The 22,870-nt window shown below is 54.0% G+C and overlaps 1 protein-coding gene across 1 annotated transcript; it reads right to left on the bottom strand.

The window, feature by feature from the left end:
- Positions 1 to 266: 266 nt before the first annotated feature.
- On the bottom strand, positions 267 to 20,524 carry LOC134418849 (cytochrome P450 26B1). The gene is made up of 6 exons (XM_063157795.1): positions 20,204 to 20,524; positions 18,160 to 18,384; positions 5,130 to 5,405; positions 3,986 to 4,141; positions 2,063 to 2,344; positions 267 to 697 (listed from the first exon to the last, which is right to left on the bottom strand). Exons 1-6 carry the CDS (start codon positions 20,405 to 20,407, stop codon positions 305 to 307), a joined length of 1,536 nt encoding a protein of 511 aa, XP_063013865.1. The 5' UTR covers positions 20,408 to 20,524; the 3' UTR covers positions 267 to 304.
- Between the last annotated feature and the right edge of the window lie 2,346 nt (positions 20,525 to 22,870).

Below are 22,870 nucleotides of genomic sequence, written 5' to 3'. Positions count from 1 at the left end.
TATTTATAATAATTAGATACTGTGTATTGTTGGCCATTCCAGCTCGACTCGGCTTTTGCGGATCTTCCTCCTCCTTCCCGACGAAACAAGGCGCCGACACCGCCCCGACCTTCTCCACGTCCCGCGGGAAGAGCAAAATGCTTCCGGCAGCTTCCCTGCTGGAAAAGCAGTCCCAATCCGGAGGTGAGCGCCGTGGAGAAGCTCCTCTCATGCCTCTCTCCTCCCCTCCTGTCCATCCCCTCGCCCCCACCCCACCCCTGCCTCCCCCGGCCGCCCGTCCCTGGTGCCACCGGCGGCGCGGGCTTTACACGGTGGCCCCCAGCATGGCGTCTGTGCCCGTCAGGATCTCGTTCTGGTTGGAATCCAGTCCGAAGAACTTGACCTTGAGTCCGTCAACCGGGTGGACCACGGGCACCAGGGTGATTTTGGGGAAAGTCCTGGTGGCGAGCTCGAAGCGGCTGGTGCTGGCCAGCTCGATGGCCAGGGCCTTGAGGAAGAGCTTGGCCAGGTGCTTGCCCAGACAGGTCCGTACGCCTCCTCCGAAGGGGAGGTAGTGGAACCTGCCCTCCTTGTCTTCGCTCCGGCCCTGCCCGAAGCGGTCGGGGTCGAAGACGTCCACGTCCTTGAAGACGGGAGCAGTGTCGTGGGTGTCCCGGATGCTGTACATCACGCTCCAGCCCTTGGGGATTTGGAAACCCTGCGGAGAGGCAGGAAGGGAAGGATAGGAGAGCAGAGTGGGTCAATCCTGCTGGAGAGGGAGCGGGAGCAGGGGAATGAGATAAAGAAATTTTGTTTCCATGGAATGATGGAATGGTTTGGGTCGGGAGGAACCCTAAACTGATCCTGTCCCACCTCCCTCCACGGGCAGGTACACCTTTCATTACCCCAGGGTGCTCCAAGCCCCATCCAGCCTTGGACATTTCCAGAGATGCGGCATCCACAATCCCTGGGCGATGTGTGCCATCCACAATCCCTGGGCAATTTGTGCACCACCCTCACAGTTTTCCCTGCTTATTCCCATTTATTTGGGATTTATCCCTCAAGTGTGATGTAGGTTTAAAGCAAAGCCAGACAGCACAGCACAAAGAGATGCAGATCCTGGCTTTATTCCTCCCTCCATCCCAAGGATTCATGGGATGATCCATCCATTCATTTGCTTGGTGGTCACTGGCAGGAGCTGCCTACCAGGAACCCCGTGGTGCTGAGCAGGGGAAGCAGCTTCTCCCGTGCCGTGCCCCACATATCAGCCAGCCCTTCCCAGACCATCCCAGAGGATCCCAGAGGATCCCACAGCATCCCACACCCCACTGCCTGTCAGCACCACACACCCAACACCCACGTCGGGGCCTGGGCGATGAGAAATGGGGTGGATTTATCACCCCCTGAGCACTTTAAAAGGTCTCTGACTCAAACCACTGCATTAGGAGGATTTACAGTGACAAGGCAGCTCCCGACATTTTGTTTTGCTGTGAGGAAATTCCAGCCGTGGTGGTGACTAATCCGCCTGTCATCCAGCAGCCTGGAGATGCCCTTTGCCGTAAACCTTTCCCCTGTCACACCCCAGCTCAGAGTTTGGCGTCACTGTCACGAGCTGGGCTTTGGAGCATCACACCCGTCTGCTCTCTGACAGCTCCATGCATCCCTTGCTCCACATCCCATCACTGCTGGATCTGGGGCAAATCCCATTGCCAGAATCACAGAATTAATTAGGCTGGAAAAGCCTTGGAGATCATCAAGTCCAAGCTGTGAGCTAACACCACCTCATCCACTAAATGGTGGCACCGAGTGCCACATCCAGGCTTAAACCCCTCCAGGGATGGTGGCTCCATCACCTCACCCCATTCCAATGCCCAGCCATTCTTCCTGGGAAGAACTTTGTCCCTAAATCCAACCTAAACTTCCTCTGGCGCAGCTTAAGGCTGCATCCCTTTATCCTGCCACTGATTGCCTGGGAGAAGGACTTAATTAGGCAGGACTTCATTTATCCCCTCAGAGGTCTCCTCTAAGCTTGGCTCAAGCAAGCTGGGCCGTTTTGGGGAGCTCGGGGTGCGGCACTACTCACATCCAGCTCGAAGGTCTGCAGCACCGTCCGGTACCCCCCGGAGATGGGGGTGAAGAGCCGCAGAACCTCCTTGATGACGCAGTCCAGGTACTGCAGGCCGTTGATGTTGTCGAGGCGCAGGGAGCCCTCGCAGATGCAGCCGTTGTGCAGGATCCCTTTGCTGCGCAGCTCCTCCCGCAGCTTCTCCAGCACCCGCGGGTGTTTGAGGAGCTGCATGATCAGGGAGGTGCTGGCGCTGGCTGTGGTGGCGTAGGCGGCGAAGATGAGCTCCAGGGTGCCGTCCTGGCAGGCAGAGAAAGGGCCAGGGTGAGACACACGGGTCGCAGACATCTTTTATGAAAAATTGTTTCCTTAGGATTTTTCCTGCTGAGAAGCTGAGAGGCCTCAGGAACAAAATGTAAACAATGGTTATCTGCTGCTGTGGAATGCAACAGGTGCATCTGTGATTGGTCTCATGTGGTTGTTTGTAATTAATGGCTAATCACAATCAGCTGCTCGGACAGAGAGTCCGAGACAGAGCTTTTGTTATCATTCTTTCCTATTCTATTCTTAGCCAGCCTTCTGATGAAATCCTTTCTTCTATTCCTTTAGTACAGTTTAATGTAATATATATCAAAAAATGATAAATCAAGCCTTCTGAAATGTGGAGTCAGATCCTCGTCTCTTCCTTCAAGACCCCTGTGAACACCATCACAGCAGGGTGAGACACAGGTGTCGCAGACATCTTTTATGAAAACTCATTTCCTTAGGATTTTTCCTGCTGAGAAGCTGAGAGGCCTCAGGAACAAAATGTAAACAATGGTTATCTGCTGCTGTGGAATGCAACAGGTGCATCTGTGATTGGTCTCTTGTGCTTGTTTGTAATTAATGGCCAATCAGGGCACAGCTGGCTCGGACGGAGAGTCTGAGACAGCTGCCTTTGTTATCATTCCTTTCTATTCTATTCTTAGCCAGCCTTCTGAGATGAAAGCTTTTCTTCGATTCTTTTAGTATCGTTTTAATGTAAGATATATAATAAAATAATAAATCAAGCCTTCTGAAACATGGAGTCAGATCCTCGTCTCTTTCCTCAACCTGAGACCACTGTGAACATGGTCACACGCAGGGGTGGGGCAGAGGGGCTTTTGGGACTTTAGCTGATCAGAGTGACTTTGAGATACATTATGAAGTCTCTTTTCTTGGCTTGGTGCTCAAAGGAGGTGTTAGAGCTTTTCTTTTCTTGATTTTAAGGTTAATGGCCTTGGAGGCTTCCAGGGATCCAGGGGCAGCCACAGCCTGGTCACGTTTAACTGGAAGGTCACTCCTCGGACAGTGCCACCACGAGGAGCTTCACACAGAACCTCCAAGAATCAGACAAAAAACCCCAAGAGATGGCTCCTGGCATGCCATGGCCCTGCTGCAGGTAAGAACCTGCTGAGGGGCTCCTGTGCCCTGCAAAGGAGGCACCAGGAGAAGTGGAAAGGTCAGGGGATGCAGCTGGCCAAGGTTTCCTCTGAGAGCAGGGAGGTTCAGGTTGGATATCAGGGAAAATTTCTTTCCTGGAAGAGGGGCCAAGTGTTGGAAGAGGTTGCCTGGGACAGCGATGGAGTCACCATCCCCAAAAGCTTTCAAAAACTGAATGGATGTGGAATTTTGTGGTATGGTTTAGTGGGGATGGAGGTTGGCCTTGATCACCTTGGAAGCTTTTTCCAAGCTTAACGAGTCCATGGAACGCTTGGTAGAAAGGGCTGGGCACAACCAGCAAATTAATAAAGCAACTGGTTTGGGTCCATCGCACCAGGATCCACCAACAAACACATCGTGGTCCCCCAGCTCTCAGGTCTGCCCCAAAAATTCCTCCTGGGATCATCCCTCACTTTTCCCTCCAGGAACGCCCTGCCCTGAGCAGAACAATCCCAAGGTGGCCCCAGGGAAGTGCTTTACCTTCAGCTCCTGCATGGTCAGCTCCTTGCCGTGCTCCTTCCCGCTCTCTATCAGGATGTCCAGGGCGTCAGCGTAGTCCTTGCCCTGCGTGTTCTGCAGCTTCTCCTGGATGGCTTTTTCCAGCCCCTTCTGCAGCGTCTCCCGGGCCCGGATTCCCTGTGGAGGAGCAGGAAGCGCTCAGACCACGCCACAACCAGCAGCACCTTGCCCATCCCAGGAGCTGCAGACGTGCTCAGGACAGGTCCGAGCCATAAAAGCAAAGGCTCAAAGAAGGGTGTGAAGATGCTGGAGGTGTCCCCTGGGCAGGAGGAGTAAAGCCGGAGTGGGGGAGATCACAGGAGGAGTAATCAACACCTAGGTGTAAATGACAGGTCTGGGCTGGGAGCCCCTGTCCGGCACCGGTTCACAGCCCTGGGCTCCTCCTGGGATGTATGGAAATCCCTGGGAAAATCGTCTCTCAAAGGAAAGCGCATTCATCCCAAAGAATCCCCTTGCCCAGCAATTTGATCACCTGGTCCCAGTAAAGCAATTCCTACGGGAGTGCAGCTGCTTGGGGCTAACCTGCTGCTGGGAATGATTCCGGGCTCCGAGGGGATGGAATCGTTCCCATGGGCAAACAGCAATAAAAAAAAAAAATGCAGGGATGCCAGAAAAATAAATATTGAACACCCGTATTTCTGTTATCGAAATTCCCCATGGAAAAAAAAATATGATTTTATGCGTATTTTTTGTTATATTTTCATTTTGCGTCTTTCATCATAAAAACTGGAATACTCCAGGAATTAGAAGGATCTGTTTTAGTTTTGGGAATTACAAGGATGTATTTTAGCTCCTAGAATTATGAGGACCTGTTTCACTCCAAGGGAATTAGAAAGAGAAAGGTCCCATAAAGCAAAAAAACACAGGTAAATTGCCAAATGAGGAAAAACACAAATTAAATCTGGGCAAGTCTTAACTATATCCTGTTATCAAGGAACAGATTTTCCCCTTGCCTTCTCCACAAAAATCAGGAATCATGTCCCAAAATGGACTCCTTGAGGTCAGAGGATGAGAAATCCCACCGCGAACGGGGAAAGGTGCGGATTAATCACCATCCATTAATTAATTGGCGCTATCAGCACAGAGACCCTGCCCCAAAGCTCACCCTCCTGTAGCCGCTGAAGGGCAGGTCCACGGGCAGGGAGAAGACGTTCTCCACAAACTGCTGGTAGACCTCGAAGAGGCGTCCGAGCTCCTCGTCGGGGATGCGGAAGCCCAGCAGGACGCGGATGGCCATGCGGAACGTCAGCTTCTGCGCCTCGTGGTACACGTTGATGGGCTCGGGCTCGCTGCTCCACGCCCGCAGCGTGTCCTTGATCACCAGCTGGATCTTGGGCAGATAGCTCTCCAGAGCCTCGTGGCTGAAAATCTTGGAGAAAACCTGCGGGGAAACAGTGAGGAGAGGTTTGTCCACAGACCCAGCACATGTGGGCCTTGTCCAAGGTGTCCTACGGGAGGTGTGACCATTCCAAGCTCTTCATCCCATTCCTAAAAAGCTGTCAGAAACACCAGCTCTTCCTAAAATTCCCACCACAATCATCACAAGTGATGGGGAATAACGGAGCAAACTGGGATGGGAGGGATTCCTCCATCCCACGTGTGGCAGGAGGGACAGAGCCACATTTCCATGTCCAAAGGATCCCAGTTCTGTTCATCCCGTGGTTTGGGTGTCACTAATGCACCCTTTCCACAGGGATTCTCCAGCATCCAACACGGACAAACCCAAGGGGAAAACACAACTCTCCCAATGGGAAGCACTGACAATTCCTCCCACCTCTCCATTACCTTTTCCTTCCTTTTTTTTTTTTTTTTTTTTCACAGATGCAAAACTAAGCAAAATAATTATTTTGGAGCCTTTAGGATCTCCGTGGAGTCTGGCTGAACTCCGACGGGGGTTCAAGCAGGGAAGAGCCGCTGCACGTACGCAGAGGCCGCGATCGCCCTCGGCTCATTTCCTTGGGAAACCAGGGAAAAAAAAAATTCCTGATGTCAGCAGCCAGCGTTAATTTAAGCCCTGCGAGTAAACAGTGAGCAGGACTGGGCCTCCCCAGGTCCCCCACGCTAACGGCTCCTTACTCCAATTTTTTTCCTCGAATTTGGGCCCGGGCCCGCTCCGAGGAGCTCAGCAATGCCAGGAATGTCCCTTCCCGGCACAGCAGCGCTTTCATTCGGCATTCCCGCCGCATCCCTCGCCGAGCGAGGGGGGAAAAGCGCTGTTTGTTTATTTTTTATTAACCTACACACACGCACGGGGCAGGACGCACACGCACCGCAGGCCTCCAGGAAAATCCAATTAAACCAGGATTCCAAGGAGGGAGCTGCGCGCCGGAGCCTCCACCGGTGGCCGCTTCCCGGCGGGAATGGAGGCGAGGTGGGGGGGCTGCCAAAGTTATCAACCCACCGAGAGGAGCGAAATCAAAGCCGCCCCCTCTTTTCCATGAGCGCCGGGCTCGCCGGAGCTGTAAATGTGAGAATTTCCTCCGCAGTCAGCACTCCAAGGGAAAGGTAATATTTTCCTGGCTGCGACCCCTCATTGCTAATGCCCGGCGTTCCCCGGGAGTTTGTTTGGTGAAAAAACACCTCTGTCCCCTCGCAGCTCCGCGCAGGAGCCTCCACAAGAGCCGCTTCACTGCGCCCCAGGTTGAGCCCCCAGAGAAACCCAGGGCACGGCGCGGAGCTGCCCACGGAACTCCCGGGATGGGAGGATGGATGAACAGGGAAGGGAATCCGAGCCTGGGGACAGGGAGCCATCCCTGGATGGCCGCACGGAGCCGAGGCATGAATGAATGAATGAATGAGAGGAGGAATCAATGAATGAATGAATGAACAGCGGGGAGTGAGGGAGCGGGACGGGGCGGCGGCGGCCGCCTCCTCCCTGCATCCATCCCGAGCCTGGAAAGGCAGCGGCGTTCAGGCTTCTTCTGCTGGAAAAAGCGGCTGCTCGGGCAGGAAAAGCTAGAGGGGGTAAAGCCAAGACCCTCAGCTGCGTGGGGAAGGTGGGAAGTGGGGAAAGTGGGAAGGGAATGGGGAAGGGAATGGTTCCTTTGCACATGAGCAGGACACCGGGGTTTGATGCAGAGCCAGGATCCATGAGCTCTTCCACAGGGATGGATGAGATCCTGGCAAAGGGACACTGCTGTGTCCCCAGCCAGCTCTCACCTGCCCTTCATCCATGCTGAGGAGCTTGGAATAAGGACAGAGGATTGCAGTGAATGTCCCGAAACACTCCCCGTGCCTCAGTTTCCTCAGCTGGAAGCAGGGCCAATGAGGGGACATTGATTTAGGAGTCTGCATCCCTGCCGGGGGCCACCACCCCAGTGGAGGTGACATTTGGGGGCTCCTGGCTTTGTCCTTCCCTGGCATCTCCCACAGGAGAAGCACCTGGGGACCCCCTGCTCCCTGACGAAGGGACACGGTCCCAGAGGTGCCTCTGGTCCTAAAACAGCTGTCCAGCTGTGGGGGGCTGGATCCACAACCCCGGATCCTCCCAAGACAAAAGATCCTGTCCTAAGGACTGGCGTGAACAGAAGGGGGGATCCTTTGGAAGAGAAAACCGAACCCCTCCCTATGGGATCAGCACAAACCTGACAAGGGGGAGGTCAAGCGCCGGGGGGTGAGGGGGATTTTGTTCTTTCTCGGCAATTTTTGGGCGCTCTCCTCGCGCCAGGAGGCTCCTCCAGCTGGCTGCTCCCTGGAGCTCCCGAGCACGGCCCGAGCTCCGTCTAATCCCACATGTCAGCAGATCCTTCCCCGGCCAGACACAAGTCTGGATCCCCTTCCAGTCACCTCCAGTTCAACCCTGCATCTTTCCAGTTGATTAAAAAGGAGCAGAAGGCAGCCAACTTTCCCCGACGAAGCGTTCCTAGCCTAAAATTCCTGCGCCCTCTAGTGAAGTCGGGCCGAGCGGCTCGGCTGCTCCAGGAGCGAATCCAGGCGAAGCCGAGGAGAATCGGGGCAAGGAAAAGTTGTTCCAGAGCTGCCAAGAGGCAAAATCGTCTCTAAACTCAGCTTTGTTAACCCGGAGATGCCAGAGCCCAGCTGTGGTGCAGCCACAAGGGGGGCCAGGATTTTTTGGGGATGCTGGAAAGAGTTTTTCCACGTTGGAGAATGTCTCCAAAAGAGCCAAATCTCAGGATTTGCTCCATCCAAGGGTGCTCATTTCCATCCTACATCCACACTGATGGAGACCCCACCACCCAGTGAGCCCAGCTGGAACCTTCCCACTCTGTCTTACATAGAAAAAAGATATTTAAGGATTTATGGTTTTCCAAAGGCAGAAAATGCCTTCCCAGTGCCTCAGCTCCAGCTCCATGTGACAGCAAAGTGCCACCTTTCCCAGCTGGAGAATTCTCCAGCCCCATCCTTAAACCACAGCCAGGGAATTTGAAGGAATTCCGTGAGCTCCAGCAGTGATTCCATGCCTGGTTGGGATATGGGGGACCCTGTTTTTCATGGCTTTCTCCTTCCCACCCCCAGCGCCAGCACCCATCCCTGCCTTTGGCCATCCATGATTTCCAGGCCCCTCGCTCCTACCTGGCTCCCAAAAGAGGGAATGGAGCTTTCCATTCTTCCCCTCCAGGAGGAAAACTGAAATGTTGGGATCAGCCACCTGCATCCCATCCAGCCTGGAGCCGCTGGCCCGACCAAAAGGAGGCGAGGTGAGCCTGGAAATGTTTTCAAGAACCAGTTTGGCACCTGCCAGAGGTTTGGCCGACAGGAGACGTCGGGAAACATCCAAAGCAACATCTCAACCTGGATTCATCCTAACTTTTCCCACATTTCCAAAGGCCAGGCTGTGTTTGTCCCAGTCCTGTCCCATCACCACATTATCCTGGATGTCTGCCCCTCTCCAGAGCCCATTCCCGTGCTCCAGCGGGATTGGAAACTGGGATATTTTTGGAGGTGGTTCATGGGCAAGAGGCCATGCTGGTACTGGGAGCGTGAACAAAGGGAAAACACAGCAAAAAAGTTGGAAAGGCACCACAAAAGGAGAGAAAATTCCAAAAAATCCCATTCCTGCCCGGACACACTCTTTATAAAAGGTTTGGGCTTTGCACACAGCAAAGAACTGATTCCTTTTCTCCCCCTTGTTTTTTTTGGAAATGGAGCACATGGAAATGGAGCACACAAGAAAAGAACTGACTCCTTTTCTCCCCCTCATCTTTTTGGAAATAGAGCACATGGAAGGCTCCATCCTGGAGGAATCCAGGCTCTCGTGAACGCTCCAGCCTCCAACGGGAGTCTGGGAACAGGAGCTGGAGCCTCCAGGCTGAAAGGAATGAGGTGCCTTTGCCAAAGGCTCTTGCACTGAAATTCAAATGATTCTCAAAAAAAAAAACTGCTGGAAAAAATGGAAGGATCATTTTGGATCCTCGGGTCATGTCATGATGCACCTTCGAGGGCTGTCCTAACTCCAGCATTTCCAGTCAAGTTCAGAATAAAATTAACCCCAAGATCTGCATTTCCACACAACTCAAAAATCTCCATGTTCAAAAATCTCTCCTACAAATCCCCCACGCAGCACGGGAGGATTTCAATCCCAAACCCTTCAAGGCCCTGCTTTCGATCCCAAACCCTTTAAGGCCTCACTTTCACTCCTAAACCCTCCAATGCTTTTTTTTCAGTCTCAAACCCTTTAAGGCCCTGTTTTCAATCCCAAATTTTCAAGGCTGAGAGTTCAAAGGGGCTGTGGGGCAGAGCCAGGACCAAGCTTCAGCAGCCCCTCTGCAAAACTGCCTCAGTCTCCCAAAAATTCCATCCCCAGCAGAATTCCATCAAGAAATTTCGGCTTCTCTGCTGAATTTCTGGGGGTACCAAAAGGCACTGGGATTGATCAGCTTGGAATGCTGCTCCCAGTGTCCTCTCCCTTTTATTTATGGAGAAAAATGAGAATAAAATTCACCTTGCACTCCTCAAGGAGGGAGAACAATCCCACATCTGTGGATGTCACGGGAAAGCAATGGGAGCTGTGTTCAGAGAAGAGGGATCAGAAAAGTGGGATCAGCCAGCTGGGATCCAGTTGGGATCCCTGTGGATGGAGCCGTGGGGAAGGAGAATCCCACAAACCCAGTGGGCACAGTCAGAGCTCTCCTTCCTCAGGGAATCCTCAGGGAATCATGGAATGGTTTGGGTTGGAAGAGACCTTGATGACCTAATTCCGACCCCTGGGATGGGCTATCCCGATGGGTGATGGATCACTGCCCGTGGTGTGGGCATGAAGGGTTCCCTGGAGACAAGGAGGAGAACAGCTTTCCCAGGGAACCAGTGGAAGTGAAACATCAGGAGGAAAATCCCAGTTTTTACTGAGCTGACGGGTTTTCCTGGAGCACGGAGAGAGGACAGAAGAGAAGGATCCCTATGGATTTAAGTAACCCAGAGACAAAGCCAGACGTAAAAATAAAGCAGTCCTCGGTCCTGCCAAGAATTCCAGGAACCGGGAACAGAGCAGAGCCACACTTGGGAAGGGATGAGTGAGAAATTCCCAATCCATGGTGCAGTCACTTCATCCCAAAGGAATAAAAACCCCTTCTAGAGCATGCATGGTCCTGTGGGAAGGAATAAGGGAAAAAAGCTGGGAAAAAGGATTCCTCCAAGGAAATCCTGAGGATTGCAAGGCCTCTGTGGGATGAGCAAACACCTGGGGAGCTCCTGCAGGCCAGGTGAGGGTTAAAGCTCCTCCAGGGAGGAGGGGACAGGGGCTGAGGTGACCCCACGAGGTGATTTCAACCCTACAAGGAGAAGGAAGCTGGAAAACCAGCAGGGGAGAGAGATTTCAGGGGAAAATTCCACCTGGGAAGGGATGGAGAACTCTGTTACCACCAGAGGGATGAGCGGAATGTCACAAACCACAACTGAGGAGGGTCCTTGAGCTGCCTGGGAGGATGGATGGAAAACACAAAAGGTGCAGGATGGATCCTGACTCCCTGACATCCCTGGGATTCGCTCCTGGTCCCTCACATCCCTGGGATTCGCTCCCGATCGCTCTGGAAGTGGAGCCTGGATTGCAGCTCCACCCAGTTCCTGCCCAAGGAGGGGCTTCACCTTCTCCACCCCTCCCAAGCCAGCCAAAAATTCCCACCCTGGAAGGCAGAAAATCCAAATTTGGGGATCCCAGGGTATCCCACAGCCACAATCCTGCTCCGCCAGCACAGTGGGCCTGGAGCTCATGGGATGGCAGGCACCATGAAATCCCCCCAAATTTGCGTTTTAGCCAGGAGCTCCTCCATTTTCTTTTTTTTTTTTTAATCCTTTAGATTAAAACTGGTAATTTTTTAAATCCCTTGGATTAAAACTGATTAAAGTAATTAAAATTACTCTGGATTTACAGCACTGCCTGGTCTAAAGTCAAGGAGCCAACCCAGCCCAGGAATTCTTCCCCCGGAATGGGAGCAGGAGCCATCCTCCATCCACGGAAGGTTTTCCCTGCTCCAGAGGCTTTTGCCCGTGGATTGAGGCTCCCAGGGCATGGAGAAGGGGCTGGAGCTGATCGCAGCTGGAATTCAGCCTGTTTGATATAATTTTGGGAGCTGGCTCTGATGGACTGGGATGGTTTCTTTTCCGCCACGGAATGGGCTAGGAGGGTTGGATAGACATCGGGAAAAAAATTCCTAAAAACTCTAAAAAAATCCCCTGCTAACAACCTCAGTCCAGGTTGGGAAAAAAATCCTAAAAACCCTAAAAGAAAAAAACCCTGTTAACAACCTCAGTCCAGGGGTTTTTTTGTAGGAAAAGATCCATTCCTCCACCTCCCATGGCTCCTTCCTCCTGCAGCCCTCTCCCCCATCCTGATCCCGATCCCGATCCCTCCCTCCCCCCCAGCAGCTGGTTTATATTTGCCTGTAAATTTATGGCCCCTTTTGTGCTCTTAATCCCCTCGCAAACGATATGAAAGCCTCGGACCTTTCCACTCGGTGCTAATGAGCTCAACACTTGCGTGCCTCGGAGGCAGAGCATTAATTGCCGTGTGTTAATGAGCGATGGAGCTTTGGACACTGAGACAAACCAGGGCCTCCCCTCCGCTCCACTCCCTCCTGGAATCCCTGGATGTCTCCCCAGCAATCCCAAGGATTGCTTTTATTTTATTCCATCTTTGCCTTTTTAAATTTAATTTTTTTTTTTCTGAGCTGGCTATTTTGGGATGGCTCTGCTGGAACATGAATCCGGCGCTCTCCTGCCAAGCGGGATGATCCCAAGGAAAGTCTGATCCCACCTTTCCCTGCACATCCTGGGAATCTCCTTCCTGGCTCTGGGCGCTGCTCAGACTTGACCAAAACCCTAAAGGCCGCATTGTGGTCATTCCCAATTCCCATTTCCTTCTCCACCAGGATCCCTTGCAGGCACGGGAGTGCCAAATTCCAGCTTCCTGCTGGAATTCCCATAAAAGCAGAGGCTTCAGGATCCCAAGGATCAGGCTTGTTTTGCCCTCTTTATGGCTCCTTTCACCCCAGAATCAACGCTCCCAAAATCTGGGGTTTTCTGGGTGGAAATGGGAATTGAAGCGGTCAAGATGGGATTGGATGGGACAAGGATGGAGGGAAGAGCCAGGATGGGACAAGAGCAGGATGGGGAGACCCCTGGAGCATGGAGCAGGAGCTGGAATGATCCCACCAACCCTTCCCAGGGAGTTCCAGGAGGAGCTCCAATCCCAAGGGATGACGCTGATCCATCACGGAGCAGGCAGGGACAGGGATCTGCCACCAAAACCCTGCTCAGCCACCAGGGTCACTCCTCTGAGGAACCTGGAGGAGATTCCAGACAGAAATTCCACTGTGGAGCTCCGGCTCCAGCAGGGGTGGCCCAGATCCTTCTCCAACATCAACATAGACTCCGTGATCCGGCAGCAGGAACAGCCTGGCCGGGATAAATATCCCAGAAAAGTGGGAGAGGTGTTTGGAGCTGCTGTCAGTTATTCCTTGTAAACTGCTCCAAGGCCAAAGCCAGAGCCAGCACTGGGGACATCTGCAGTGCAGCCATTCCATGGGGCAGCAATTTTCCCCATTCCCAGTCCTCCATCCTGCCTCACATCCCTGCTCCCGGCTGACTCCAAACCCTCTCGGCAACTGGAGAGTTCATTTCCCAAAACAGTGAGATTTTCCTCAATTTATAGGAATTTTCAGTGCCAGTGACACCTGCAGTGAAGGCATTCCTTGCCACAGGAATTCCCTGTTCCCAGCCTTCCACTCTGCCTCAAGCTGATTCCATATCCTGCAATTCCCTCTCTGTAACCTTGTTTCCCAAACCAGGAAAGTTTCTTCTGATTTATAGGAATTTCGGCAGCCTCCTGGAGGGGAAATTTGATAAATTTGGGACGGGAAAAAGCTTCCATAGGGTTAGGATTGGGGTCCTCCTGCATCCCAGAATCCTTTACCGACACCTACAGGATCAAGACTCCTGGATATTACACATGGAATGGGATAAAGAATCCATAAAGATCCCAAAAAACAGCTGGGACATGGAAACAGGAAAGAGAGAAGAGCTCCAACACCTGAATCATCCCACCCTATCCGTGATCCCATCCAAGTGTCATCCAGTGGGAATTCGCTGATCCCGGAATTCCGCGGAGGAGCTGAAATTCCTTGGAAAGCTGCAGCGAGCAGCTGATCCCTGGCAGGATCCCAGCACCCTCCTGCAGGAACATGTTGAGTTTGGAGCTCATCTCCACATCCCAGGGACAATCTGGAGACCACGGAGCGGCTGCCAGGGAATGCTGCTGGAAGAGGAGCTGCTGGAAATAAACGCAGCTCCGTTTTAGGGGGTTTGGGAAGATGAGGGGGATTCATGGCCGTGGACAAGAGCTGGAGATGGTCCCACATGGTTGGAAGGGCAGCAGAGGTGGCTTCCATGCTCTGCTTTTCCTCATTTTGGCCAAAATTCTGGGCCAGGTGAGGAATTTCGCCTCAATTTGTGGCAGGATCAGGGAGTTGGGAAGGGACAAGTGAAGGCTCGAGCTCAGAGATGAAACAAACCCCAGAATCCGCGAGGTCACCGAACACCGGGAAACCCCACAGTGCTTTAACCTGGATCATCACCCACCAAAGAGATTTCCCAGGAAATCCTCTCTCCACGGAGCTTCCAGCTGCTCCAAATCTTTCCATGAACCTCTCAAGAGCAGCGCCCTCGCTGTGGAAAGGAAATTAGGGAATTGGGGAATCCTGTGAAAAATTGGAGAATCCCGTGAAAAATTCTGCCTTTTCCAAGTCCTTCCCTTGCTTCCCTGGCAGGTCAAGAGGAGAACTCAGGCTCGGTTTAAGATTTAATCTCGCCCTAGGTCTGAATCCTTTCTCCTGAGACCTCTGAGTTTCAGGGTGAGGAGAGCTGGAAATTGGAACAGCAGAACAACAAAAACTCGGGATTAACGAGCTCTGAAGAGGCCACACCTGAAGGGACAGTCTTAATCTGCTCCTTGGAATCTTGATAAGAGCAAAATCATCGATTTTCACCTCATTAGAGGAGGCTCAGTTTATCTCCGAGCGCAGCTCGGGGATGGGTTTTTGGGGAGAGGAGGATTCCCTAAATCGGGATCAGCCCAGGCTGGGTGGGGTGGGAGGTGCTCGGCTCCCAAAAGCAGCGATTAGCAGGAGATGGAGGGAAGAAATGAGGCTGAAACTCCTGAATTCCAGAGCTGGACTCAATCTCCATCTGATGAAAGGGAAATCTTGAAAAAACAATTAACTCCCAGAGTGTCCCAGATCCTGGGGAAAGAGTTTGTGGGAGTTCAAAGAGCACCAAGGAGTGGGAGAAGGAGCCGGGGTTGTCCTGGGACGGGATTTTGTTGGAATTCCTGAGCTCGGGAGGCTTTTGGCCACACCTGATGCAGGAATTAGGATTTAGGAGTTAATTGAGATTTAGGAATGAATTAGGAATTAGGAGTCTAGCCGGCTTGGAATCACAAGTGATGCCAAAAATCAAAGAATTATGGAAAGGCTTGAGTTGGAATGGCTTGAAAGATCATCAGTTCCACTCTCTGTCACGGCCAGGGACAGCTCCCAGGATGCTCCAAATCCCATCCCAGCCTGGCCTGGGACTCTCCCAGGGATCCAGGAGCAGCCACAGCAAATCTGGGAATTCCATCCCAGCCCCTGCCCACCCTCCCAGGGCACAATTCCTTCCTAACATCCAACACCCACTCAGGACACAGAAAGGGTTTTGAGGAGATCTTTAGGACAAAGAACATTCCAAAAGCCTTGGGTTTCAGAGTTTAGGGTTGGCCACGTGGTTTTTCCCAGGGAAAAACCAGGGAGTGAGAACATCAGGAAGAGCCACGGAGGAGAGAGGAAACCTCTGCCGGGTTTATGCCCAGCCCAGCCCTGGTGGCAATCTCAAAGGATCCTCACCAGGATCCCACAGAGGTCAGGTCTCCCTTTTCCATGACCCCATAACCCACAGTCCCCTGGGCCCGCTCCCGAGGCCGGAATTCCGTGGTTTTATCCAGGCCAGCAAAGGCCACTTTGGATGAGCAAAAAAAAGAATCCAGAGGTGCAGGAGGATGAAAGGAGCAGGGAATGGGCACAGAAGCACCTGCAGATCTCTGCCTGATCCTGCTTAACCCTCCTTGCATAGGGAATGAACCCTCCTTGGATAGGGAATGAATTCGCCTTGGACAGGGAATAAACCTGTCCTGGAAAGGGAAGAAACCTGCCCTGGACAGGGCATAAACTCTCCTTGAGTAGGCAATAAATCTGCCCTAAATAGGGAATGAACCCTCCTTGGACAGGGAATAAACCCTCCTTGGATAGAGAATGGACCTTCCTTGGATAGGGAATAAATCCACCCTGGATAGGGAATGAACCCTCCTTGGATAGGGAATAAACCCGCCCTGGACAGGGAATAAACCTGTCTTGGATAGGGAATAAAATCTCCTTGGATAGGGAATAAACCCGCCCTGGACAGGGAATAAACCTGTCCTGGATAGGGAATAAAATCTCCTTGGATAGGGAATAAACCCGCCCTGGACAGGGAATAAACCTGCCCTGAATAGGGAATAAAATTTCCTTGGATAGGGAATAAACCTGCCCTGAATAGGGAACGAACTCTCCTTGGATAGGGAACGAACTCTCCTTGGATAGGGAATGAACTCTCCTTGGATAGGGAATGAACTCTCCTTGGAGAGGGAATGAACCCTCCTTGGATAAGGGATGAACCTGACCTGGATAGGGAACAAACCAATTTTCCTCCTGGATGGCGGCAGCCCCATCACCACCCCTTGGCAGGAAAACCATCTCCATTCTGAAGGGAAAACCCCGGAACTGGAGGGGCTGAGCTGCTCCTGGTTTGGGGCAGGGACAGGCTCAGCTCTTTGTGGCGTCACTGCTCGGTGCTGTGACTAACGGGTGTCATGTGCTGTTTGTCTTCCTGTCATCTCCCCCAGGAGAAAAGGGGGAAGGAATTTTCATAGCTTTGGAAGGGGTTTTACGAAAATCCTCCAAAATAGGAAACGCTGCTGGAGCAGGGACCCGGCCCTGGGGCAGGGATGGGGACGGCCTCGTGTCCCCAACGGTGTCACCACCATCACCAGGTCACCTCCCCTTCATCCCAAACCATTCCCAGCCCAGATCCAGCTGGAAAAGAGCCCATGGGGTGTGACAGCCATGCCAGCACTGCCAGCAGCCCTGCAGCAGGGGGGACACGGCGACTGTCCCCACCTCTGATGGGCTTCAGCACCCCAAACCAGGCTGGGGCTCTGAGGGGGGGACATAAAGGGGTCCCAGCACCCCCAAACCAGGCTGTCCTGGGGTTTCTAAGGCAGGAGGTGTCACCTCAGGGGGACACAAAGGGGCTTAGCACCCCCAAACTGGCTGCCCTGGGGGTGTCACCTCTGGGGGACACAAAAGGGGCTCAGCACCCCAAACCAGCTGCCCTGGGGGGTCTAAGGTGACACAAATGGGTCCCAGGACCCCCAAACGAGGCTGGGGCTCTGAGGAGGGGAGATGTCACTTCAGGGGGGCACAAAAGTGTCCCAGCACCCCCAAACCAGGCTGATCTGGGGGTTGTGAGGGGGCAATGTCACTTCATGGGGACAAATAAGGGTCCCTGCAGCCCCAAACCGGCTGCCCTGGGGCTGTCACCTCTGGGGGACACAAGAGGGGCTCAGGACCCCAAACCAGGCTGATGTGGGGGTGCCACCTCAGGGTGAAACAAATGGGTCCCAGCACCCCCAGACTAGGCAGATCTAGGGGTTCTAAGGGGGAGGTGTCACCTCAGGGTTACACAGAGGGGCGCCGGCACTGCCAAATCAGGGGGAGTCTAAGGTTGGTGTCACCTCAGGGTGACACAAAGAGATCTCAACCCCACCCCAAACCCTCGCTTCACCCCAGAAACCCCCACCCTCATCCCAAATTCCCCAAAATCCCAGGAAGTTCTCAGCACCACTGCCTCCACCCAAAGCCCCTCGGGATGTCCCTGCAGTTCAGGGTGGGGGTGTCACAATCCAGGTGGGGGTCACAATCCATGGGGTCCCCCCATTGTGCCCTTTTAGGAGCCCTCCCTGCCACCCCTGTCACGCGTGTCCCCATCGCGGGGGACTCGGGGTGACACGAGTGTCCCCTCCCACCCCATTCTGAGCCACCCTGAAATTCCTCAAGGGATCAGCGCACCCGGGGGGAAATGGGGAATAAAGTGAGAGGGGGGGGGGAAAAAAGGAAAGGGAGAGGAAAGGAGGGGAAAAAGAAAGAAAAGGGCAGGAAGGAAGAGGGGAAAAAGGAAAGGGGAAGGAAAAATGGGGGGGGGAAGGAAAGGGTGGGGAAAGGGAAAGAGGAAGGAAAAACGGGGTGAAAAGAGGAAAGGGGAAGGAAAGGAGAGGGGAAAAGAAAAGGGGGAGGAAAAGCAGCGGAAAAAGGAACGGGGAAGGAAAGGAAGGGGAAAAGAGGAAAGGGGAAGAAAAGTAGGGAGAAAAGGAAAGGGGAAGAAAAAATTGGGAGGGGAAAGGAAAGGGGAAGAGAGGCAGGGGGAATAAAGGAAAGGGAGAGGAAAAACGAGGGGGAAAAAGGAAAGGGGGAGGAAATGAGGGAATAAAAGGAAAGGGGGAGTAAAATGGGGGGAAGGAAGGAAAGGGGAAGGAAAGGAGGGAGAAAAAGCAAAAGGGGAGGGTGAACGGGGAGAAAAAAAGGAAAGGAGGGGAAAAAAGCAGGGACACCGACCTTCCTCTTGTGGCGGTGGATGTCGCCGATGGAGTTGGCCACGGTGTTGGGGCCCAGCAGCATCCGCGTGCTCCGCGGCCACTCGGTGCTCACCAGGTGGTGCTCCCCCATCAAGATCTTGCGCACGTTCTCGGCGCCCGTCACCCGCACCAGCGGCCGCCCCAGCAAGTGCGTCTTGAACACGTTCCCGTACTTCTCCCGCCGCGAGGACTGGAAGCAGGAGCCCTGCGGGGGTGCCACGGGGTTGGGATGTGTTGGGATGGGAGCGGGTGGGAATTGGGGCAGGATTTTGGGGGGGCATTGGGGTCACCCCGCATCCACCCGCAGGGGATCCGTGCCTTCCCCCCTTCCTCCTCCTCCTCCCTTTGACTTCTCCCTTTACCTCCCCTATCACTTTTACACACATCCCTATTTTTCCTCCTTTCCCCCCCTTTTTTCCCCCCTCCTTCACACCCTCCCCTTTTACCCCCTCGCTTTTTGTCTCTTTTTTTTTTTTTTCCCCTCTTTTTCTCCCCTCCCTCCTCGCTCGGGCTGATTTTACTCGAGGAAGGCAGCGCTTTGCCTAAGTAAATCTCCAGATTTCAGGGACTTTAATAACTTTCCCACATGCTCCAGGGGCTTTTGTCGGCGGAGCGGCAGCAATAGCGGGGAGGGGGGAGTCCCCTCAAAAAAAACCCCCCTGGCGAGCGGGGAGAGGCGCTGCGAGCGCCGCGGCCGCGCCGCCGGGCTGGGAGCGCGGGTGTTTATTTTGAAACAAAAGCGCGGTTGTGAGGTTCAGATGTTCAGGTGACCCTGTTTCTTGATCTGCGTAAATATAATTAAAGTCCTTTTTGTGGCATTAATAAAGAGTTATTTGTACACCATTTCCAGGGCAGCACAAAGAGCACCTTTATGCGGCACAAGTTGCGAATGGAGTCCAATTTATACAAAATTTTTGTATTTTTAGCCCTGCGCTCTGTTTGGACGGAGCCTGGTGGAAAAGCGAGAACCCTTTTCTGGTCCCCCCGTAAAAATCTGATAAATTTCTTTAAAAAATAAAGCCCTATTGAGAGAGTGCCGTTAACCCCTTCGGCGCCGGGCGGAGCGGGGCCGCCGTGCCGGGGCTTCCCCGGCGGTGGCGGGGAGGGGACACCGGGGGACGCCGCCGCTGTCCCCGCCGGGACCGGGCTGTCCTGCCCCGCCGCCGGCTGCGGCGATGAAGGGCGGGAGCATCCTCCTTTGATTATTATAATTAATTTTTTTTTTCTTTTTGCTGCTGGGAGGAGAGAAGGGGAAACCCTGGCGCGGCGGCTTCGCCTCGGGGGTTCCCTCCCGGGATGCTGCGAGCCCCGGGGCGCCCCGAGGCTCCCCCCGAGAGCCGAGCACCCCCCGGCCGCCTCCTGCTGCTCCTCCTGCGGGATTTTTTCACCCCTTTCCCCCCGATTTTTTGGCAGCCGCCCCGCGGTGCGCGGGGGGGATCCCGCTCCGCCCGCCGCTGTTGGGCGTTTAGCGAGGTTAATCCCGGGTTAATCTCCCGATTACCTCGGCGGGCTTCCCCCGCCGCGGGAGCCGGGCCGGGAGGGGCGCCGGCAGCGCGGAAGGGCCGGGACGGAGCCGCGGCTCGGGGGGAACGCGAGCGGCGGAGCCCCCGCATCCAGCCCGGGCCGCCTCCGCCCGCGGCTCCGCGCTGCGCGTTTGGGGCTCTGGCAGGAATTGAGGCTGAGGAGGAGGAGGAGGAGGAGGAGGAGGAGGGGGTGGGCAGCGCGGGGGCGATGCCGAGCCCGGGGCAGCCCCGCCGAGCCCGGCCGCGCTGCCCCCGCGGTGCCGCCGCCGCTCCCCCGGCTCCGGCTCTGGCTCTGCCGCCCCGGGCTCGCCGAGGAGCCGCATGATGCAATCGGAAGGGAAAGAAGACGGGGGAGAAAAAAAATACAGCGAGAAAAAGCCCTAAAATGCCCCTAAAACAGCACCGATCCGAGGGGGAAAAAAAAAAAAAAAAACCTAAAAAACCAAACCGGTCCCAACCCGGGTTCCAGCGAGGAGCAGGGCATGAGGGAATCCTCCTTACCTGCAGCAGCCAGTGGAAGGTCTCTCCGATTAAAGGGAATCCCATGGAGCCTTTGGGGATTGGTAGCTTGCAGGTTTTGTCGCGGGTGGCAGCCCAGCGGAGCTGCCACAGCTGTTGGGACACGGCCAGCAGCAAAGTCAGTGACACCAAGCACGCGGCGAGGGTAGCCAGTGCCGAGACGAGATCAAAACTTGCAAAAAGCATATTTGGAAAGAAGGGAGGAGGAGGAGGGTGGGGAGAGAAACGGCCCCTTGACAGGCACCACGCTCGCACCCACACACACGCGCGGAGGGAACGGCGAGTGCGGAGCGCCCGCTCGGCGCTGCTTGGGGGGTCCTGGGGCGAGGGGGCCCCCGGCTCGCCCCCCTCGGCGCTGGCAGGTTGGGGAAGCGGCGAGGGGAAAGAGGGGGAAAGGAGGAAAAAAATGAAAAAAAAAAATTTAAAAAATAGAGGGGGGATAAAAAGCTGTGGTTGCTGCGCCCCTCGCTGCGAAGTTTGGGCTTGTTTGGGGCAAACTTGACAGAGTGACACGGAGAAAAGGCACCACGCGCGCACGGAAAGAGAGGGGAAAGGGGAAAAAAAAAATAAAAAGAGGAAAAGCAGCGCCCCCCCCCTCCAAAAAAATGGGGCGGGGGTGATGAGGAGGGGGGAAAGGAGAAGGGGTAAAAAATTAGCAAAGAAAAAAAAATTTAAAAAGAAGAAAAAATGGAAAAAAGTAAAACCTTGGAGTGGCGGAAAAAAAAAAAAGACCCCAAAAAGTCCAACTGCAGATGCTCTGGCTCTCGCTCGCTTGCAAGGCAAAGCCACACACACCAGAAGGAGGGGGGGAAAAAAGAGGAGAAGTAAAAAAGGAAAATAAAAAAAGGGGAGAAAGGGGGGAAAAGAGGGGAAAAAGGAGCGAGATTTAAAAAAAAAAAAAAGTTAAAAAAAAATCTTAAAATATTTCAGCCACGAGCTGGAGAGATGGAAGAATTAAATAGCTGTATATATGTATCTACACACACGCAGCGAGCCGGTTCGGTTTATAGCTCTATCTCTACATATATATAAATATCTCCCTATAAATACAGATCTCTCGCGACGCCGCTTATTTGGGAGCCCCAGACTTTTCACCAGACTTCTGTAAAGGAGGAGGAAGGCAAAGGAGGAGAGAGGAGAAAAAAAAAAAAAAAAAAAAAAAAGAGAGAGAAAAAAAAAAAAAAGAAGGGAGGCAGGGCTGCTGGGCAAAGCCCCTCTGCACTGTTCGCTTTGAGGCAAAAGAAAGTCAAATGTGTGTTTATATAGAGGCGGGGAAGCCGGGGCTGGGCCGGCCGCCAGCGCCGCTGCTCCCCCCGCGCCCCCACCCGCACTTCAGAGGCTCGGGGGGGCCGGGCCGGCCCGGGGGACGCGGCGCTGGAGCGTGCGAGCCCTGGCGCGGAGCCCGCGCCTCGGTCACGCCGCTCTGCTCGGCCTCATCCTCCTCCTCCTCCTCCTCCTCCTGCTGCTCTTTCTCCTCCTCTTCTCCTCCTCCTCCTCCTCCTCCTCCTGCTGCCGCTGCTCCTTCGCCGCCGCCGCCGGCCTGAGGAGAGACGAGCGCGGCTCAGCCCCGACCCCCGTCCGCTCGCGTTAACCCTTGGAGAGGAGCGGAGGGCACCGGGAGCTTTCCCCCGACACCCTCAGCTCCCCCCCGGGACACCCCAAGCGAGGGTCGCCCCGAGATTTAGTCCGGGATCGTCTCAGTGTTCAACCCGAGATCGTGTTCGCCTTGCCACAGCTCCCTCCTGGATTTGATCCACTCGGGATTGGCCCCTCGATATTCAATCCTTGGTCCTTTGCCACAACTCCCTCTAGATTTGATCCACTTGGGATTGTCCCGCCAGTATTCAATCCTTGGTCCTTCTCCCCTTGCCACAACACCCCCCCTCCTCCTGTATTTAAACCCCCTGTGATTGTCCCCAAAATATTCAATCCTGGATCCTTTTCCCTTTGCCACAGCCCCCTCCTGTATTTGATCCACTTGGGATTGGCCCCCCGATATTCAATCCTTGGTCCTTTTCCCTTTGCCACAACCCCGCCGGGATCGTCCCCCCAATATTTAATCCTTGGTCCTTTTCCCTTTGCCACAACCCCCCCGCCCCTTATCTAATCCTTGATTTTCCCCCCCAATATTTAATCCGTGATTTGCCCCCCCCCCCAATATTCCAATATTTAACCCTCCATCATTTTCTCCTGGCAAAATCCCCCCCCACTTTAACCCCTTGATCATCTTCCCCTCAACACAACCCCTCCAGGATTTAATCCTTGGTTGTTTCCCCCATAACAGAGCCCCCCAATATTTAATCGATCACCCCCCACCAATATTTAACTATTGATTGCCCCCCCCCCCAATATTTAACTCTCGATCATTTTGCCCTGGCAATCCCCCGCCCCCATTTAACCCCTTCCTTGTTACCCCCTCACCACAACCCCCCAGTATTTGACCCTGACTCCCCCTCGTGATGATTCTCCCAAATTTAACCTCCAATCATTTCCCCCAATGTTTAATCCCTGATATTTCCCCCCATTTTTAACCCTTCACGACTTTCCCTCCCACCATCCCCTACATTTAAGCCCCACTCACTCCCCTCAATATTAAACCCTTAAAACTTGCCCCCCGCAAAAATTTCTTCCCCACAGGACTTCCCCCAA

Source organism: Melospiza melodia, chromosome 5 (genome assembly GCF_035770615.1).
Source record: "Melospiza melodia melodia isolate bMelMel2 chromosome 5, bMelMel2.pri, whole genome shotgun sequence".
NCBI lineage: Eukaryota > Metazoa > Chordata > Aves > Passeriformes > Passerellidae > Melospiza > Melospiza melodia.
Note: the sequence above shows the minus strand (reverse complement) of the source record. Positions and strands in the feature narration are given on the sequence as shown.

What these genes read in the sequence shown, in the direction of transcription:
- LOC134418849 (XM_063157795.1), bottom strand. Translation starts at nt 20,407, where the DNA reads ATGCTTTTTGCAAGTTTTGATCTCGTCTCGGCACTGGCTACCCTCGCC. An exon ending in TCCACCGCCACAAGAGGAAG is followed by an intron (nt 5,406 to 18,159) that starts GTCGGTGTCCCT and finishes GTTTCCCCGCAG; the next exon opens with GTTTTCTCCAAGATTTTCAG. An exon ending in TGCAGACCTTCGAGCTGGAT is followed by an intron (nt 698 to 2,062) that starts GTGAGTAGTGCC and finishes GCCTCTCCGCAG; the next exon opens with GGTTTCCAAATCCCCAAGGG.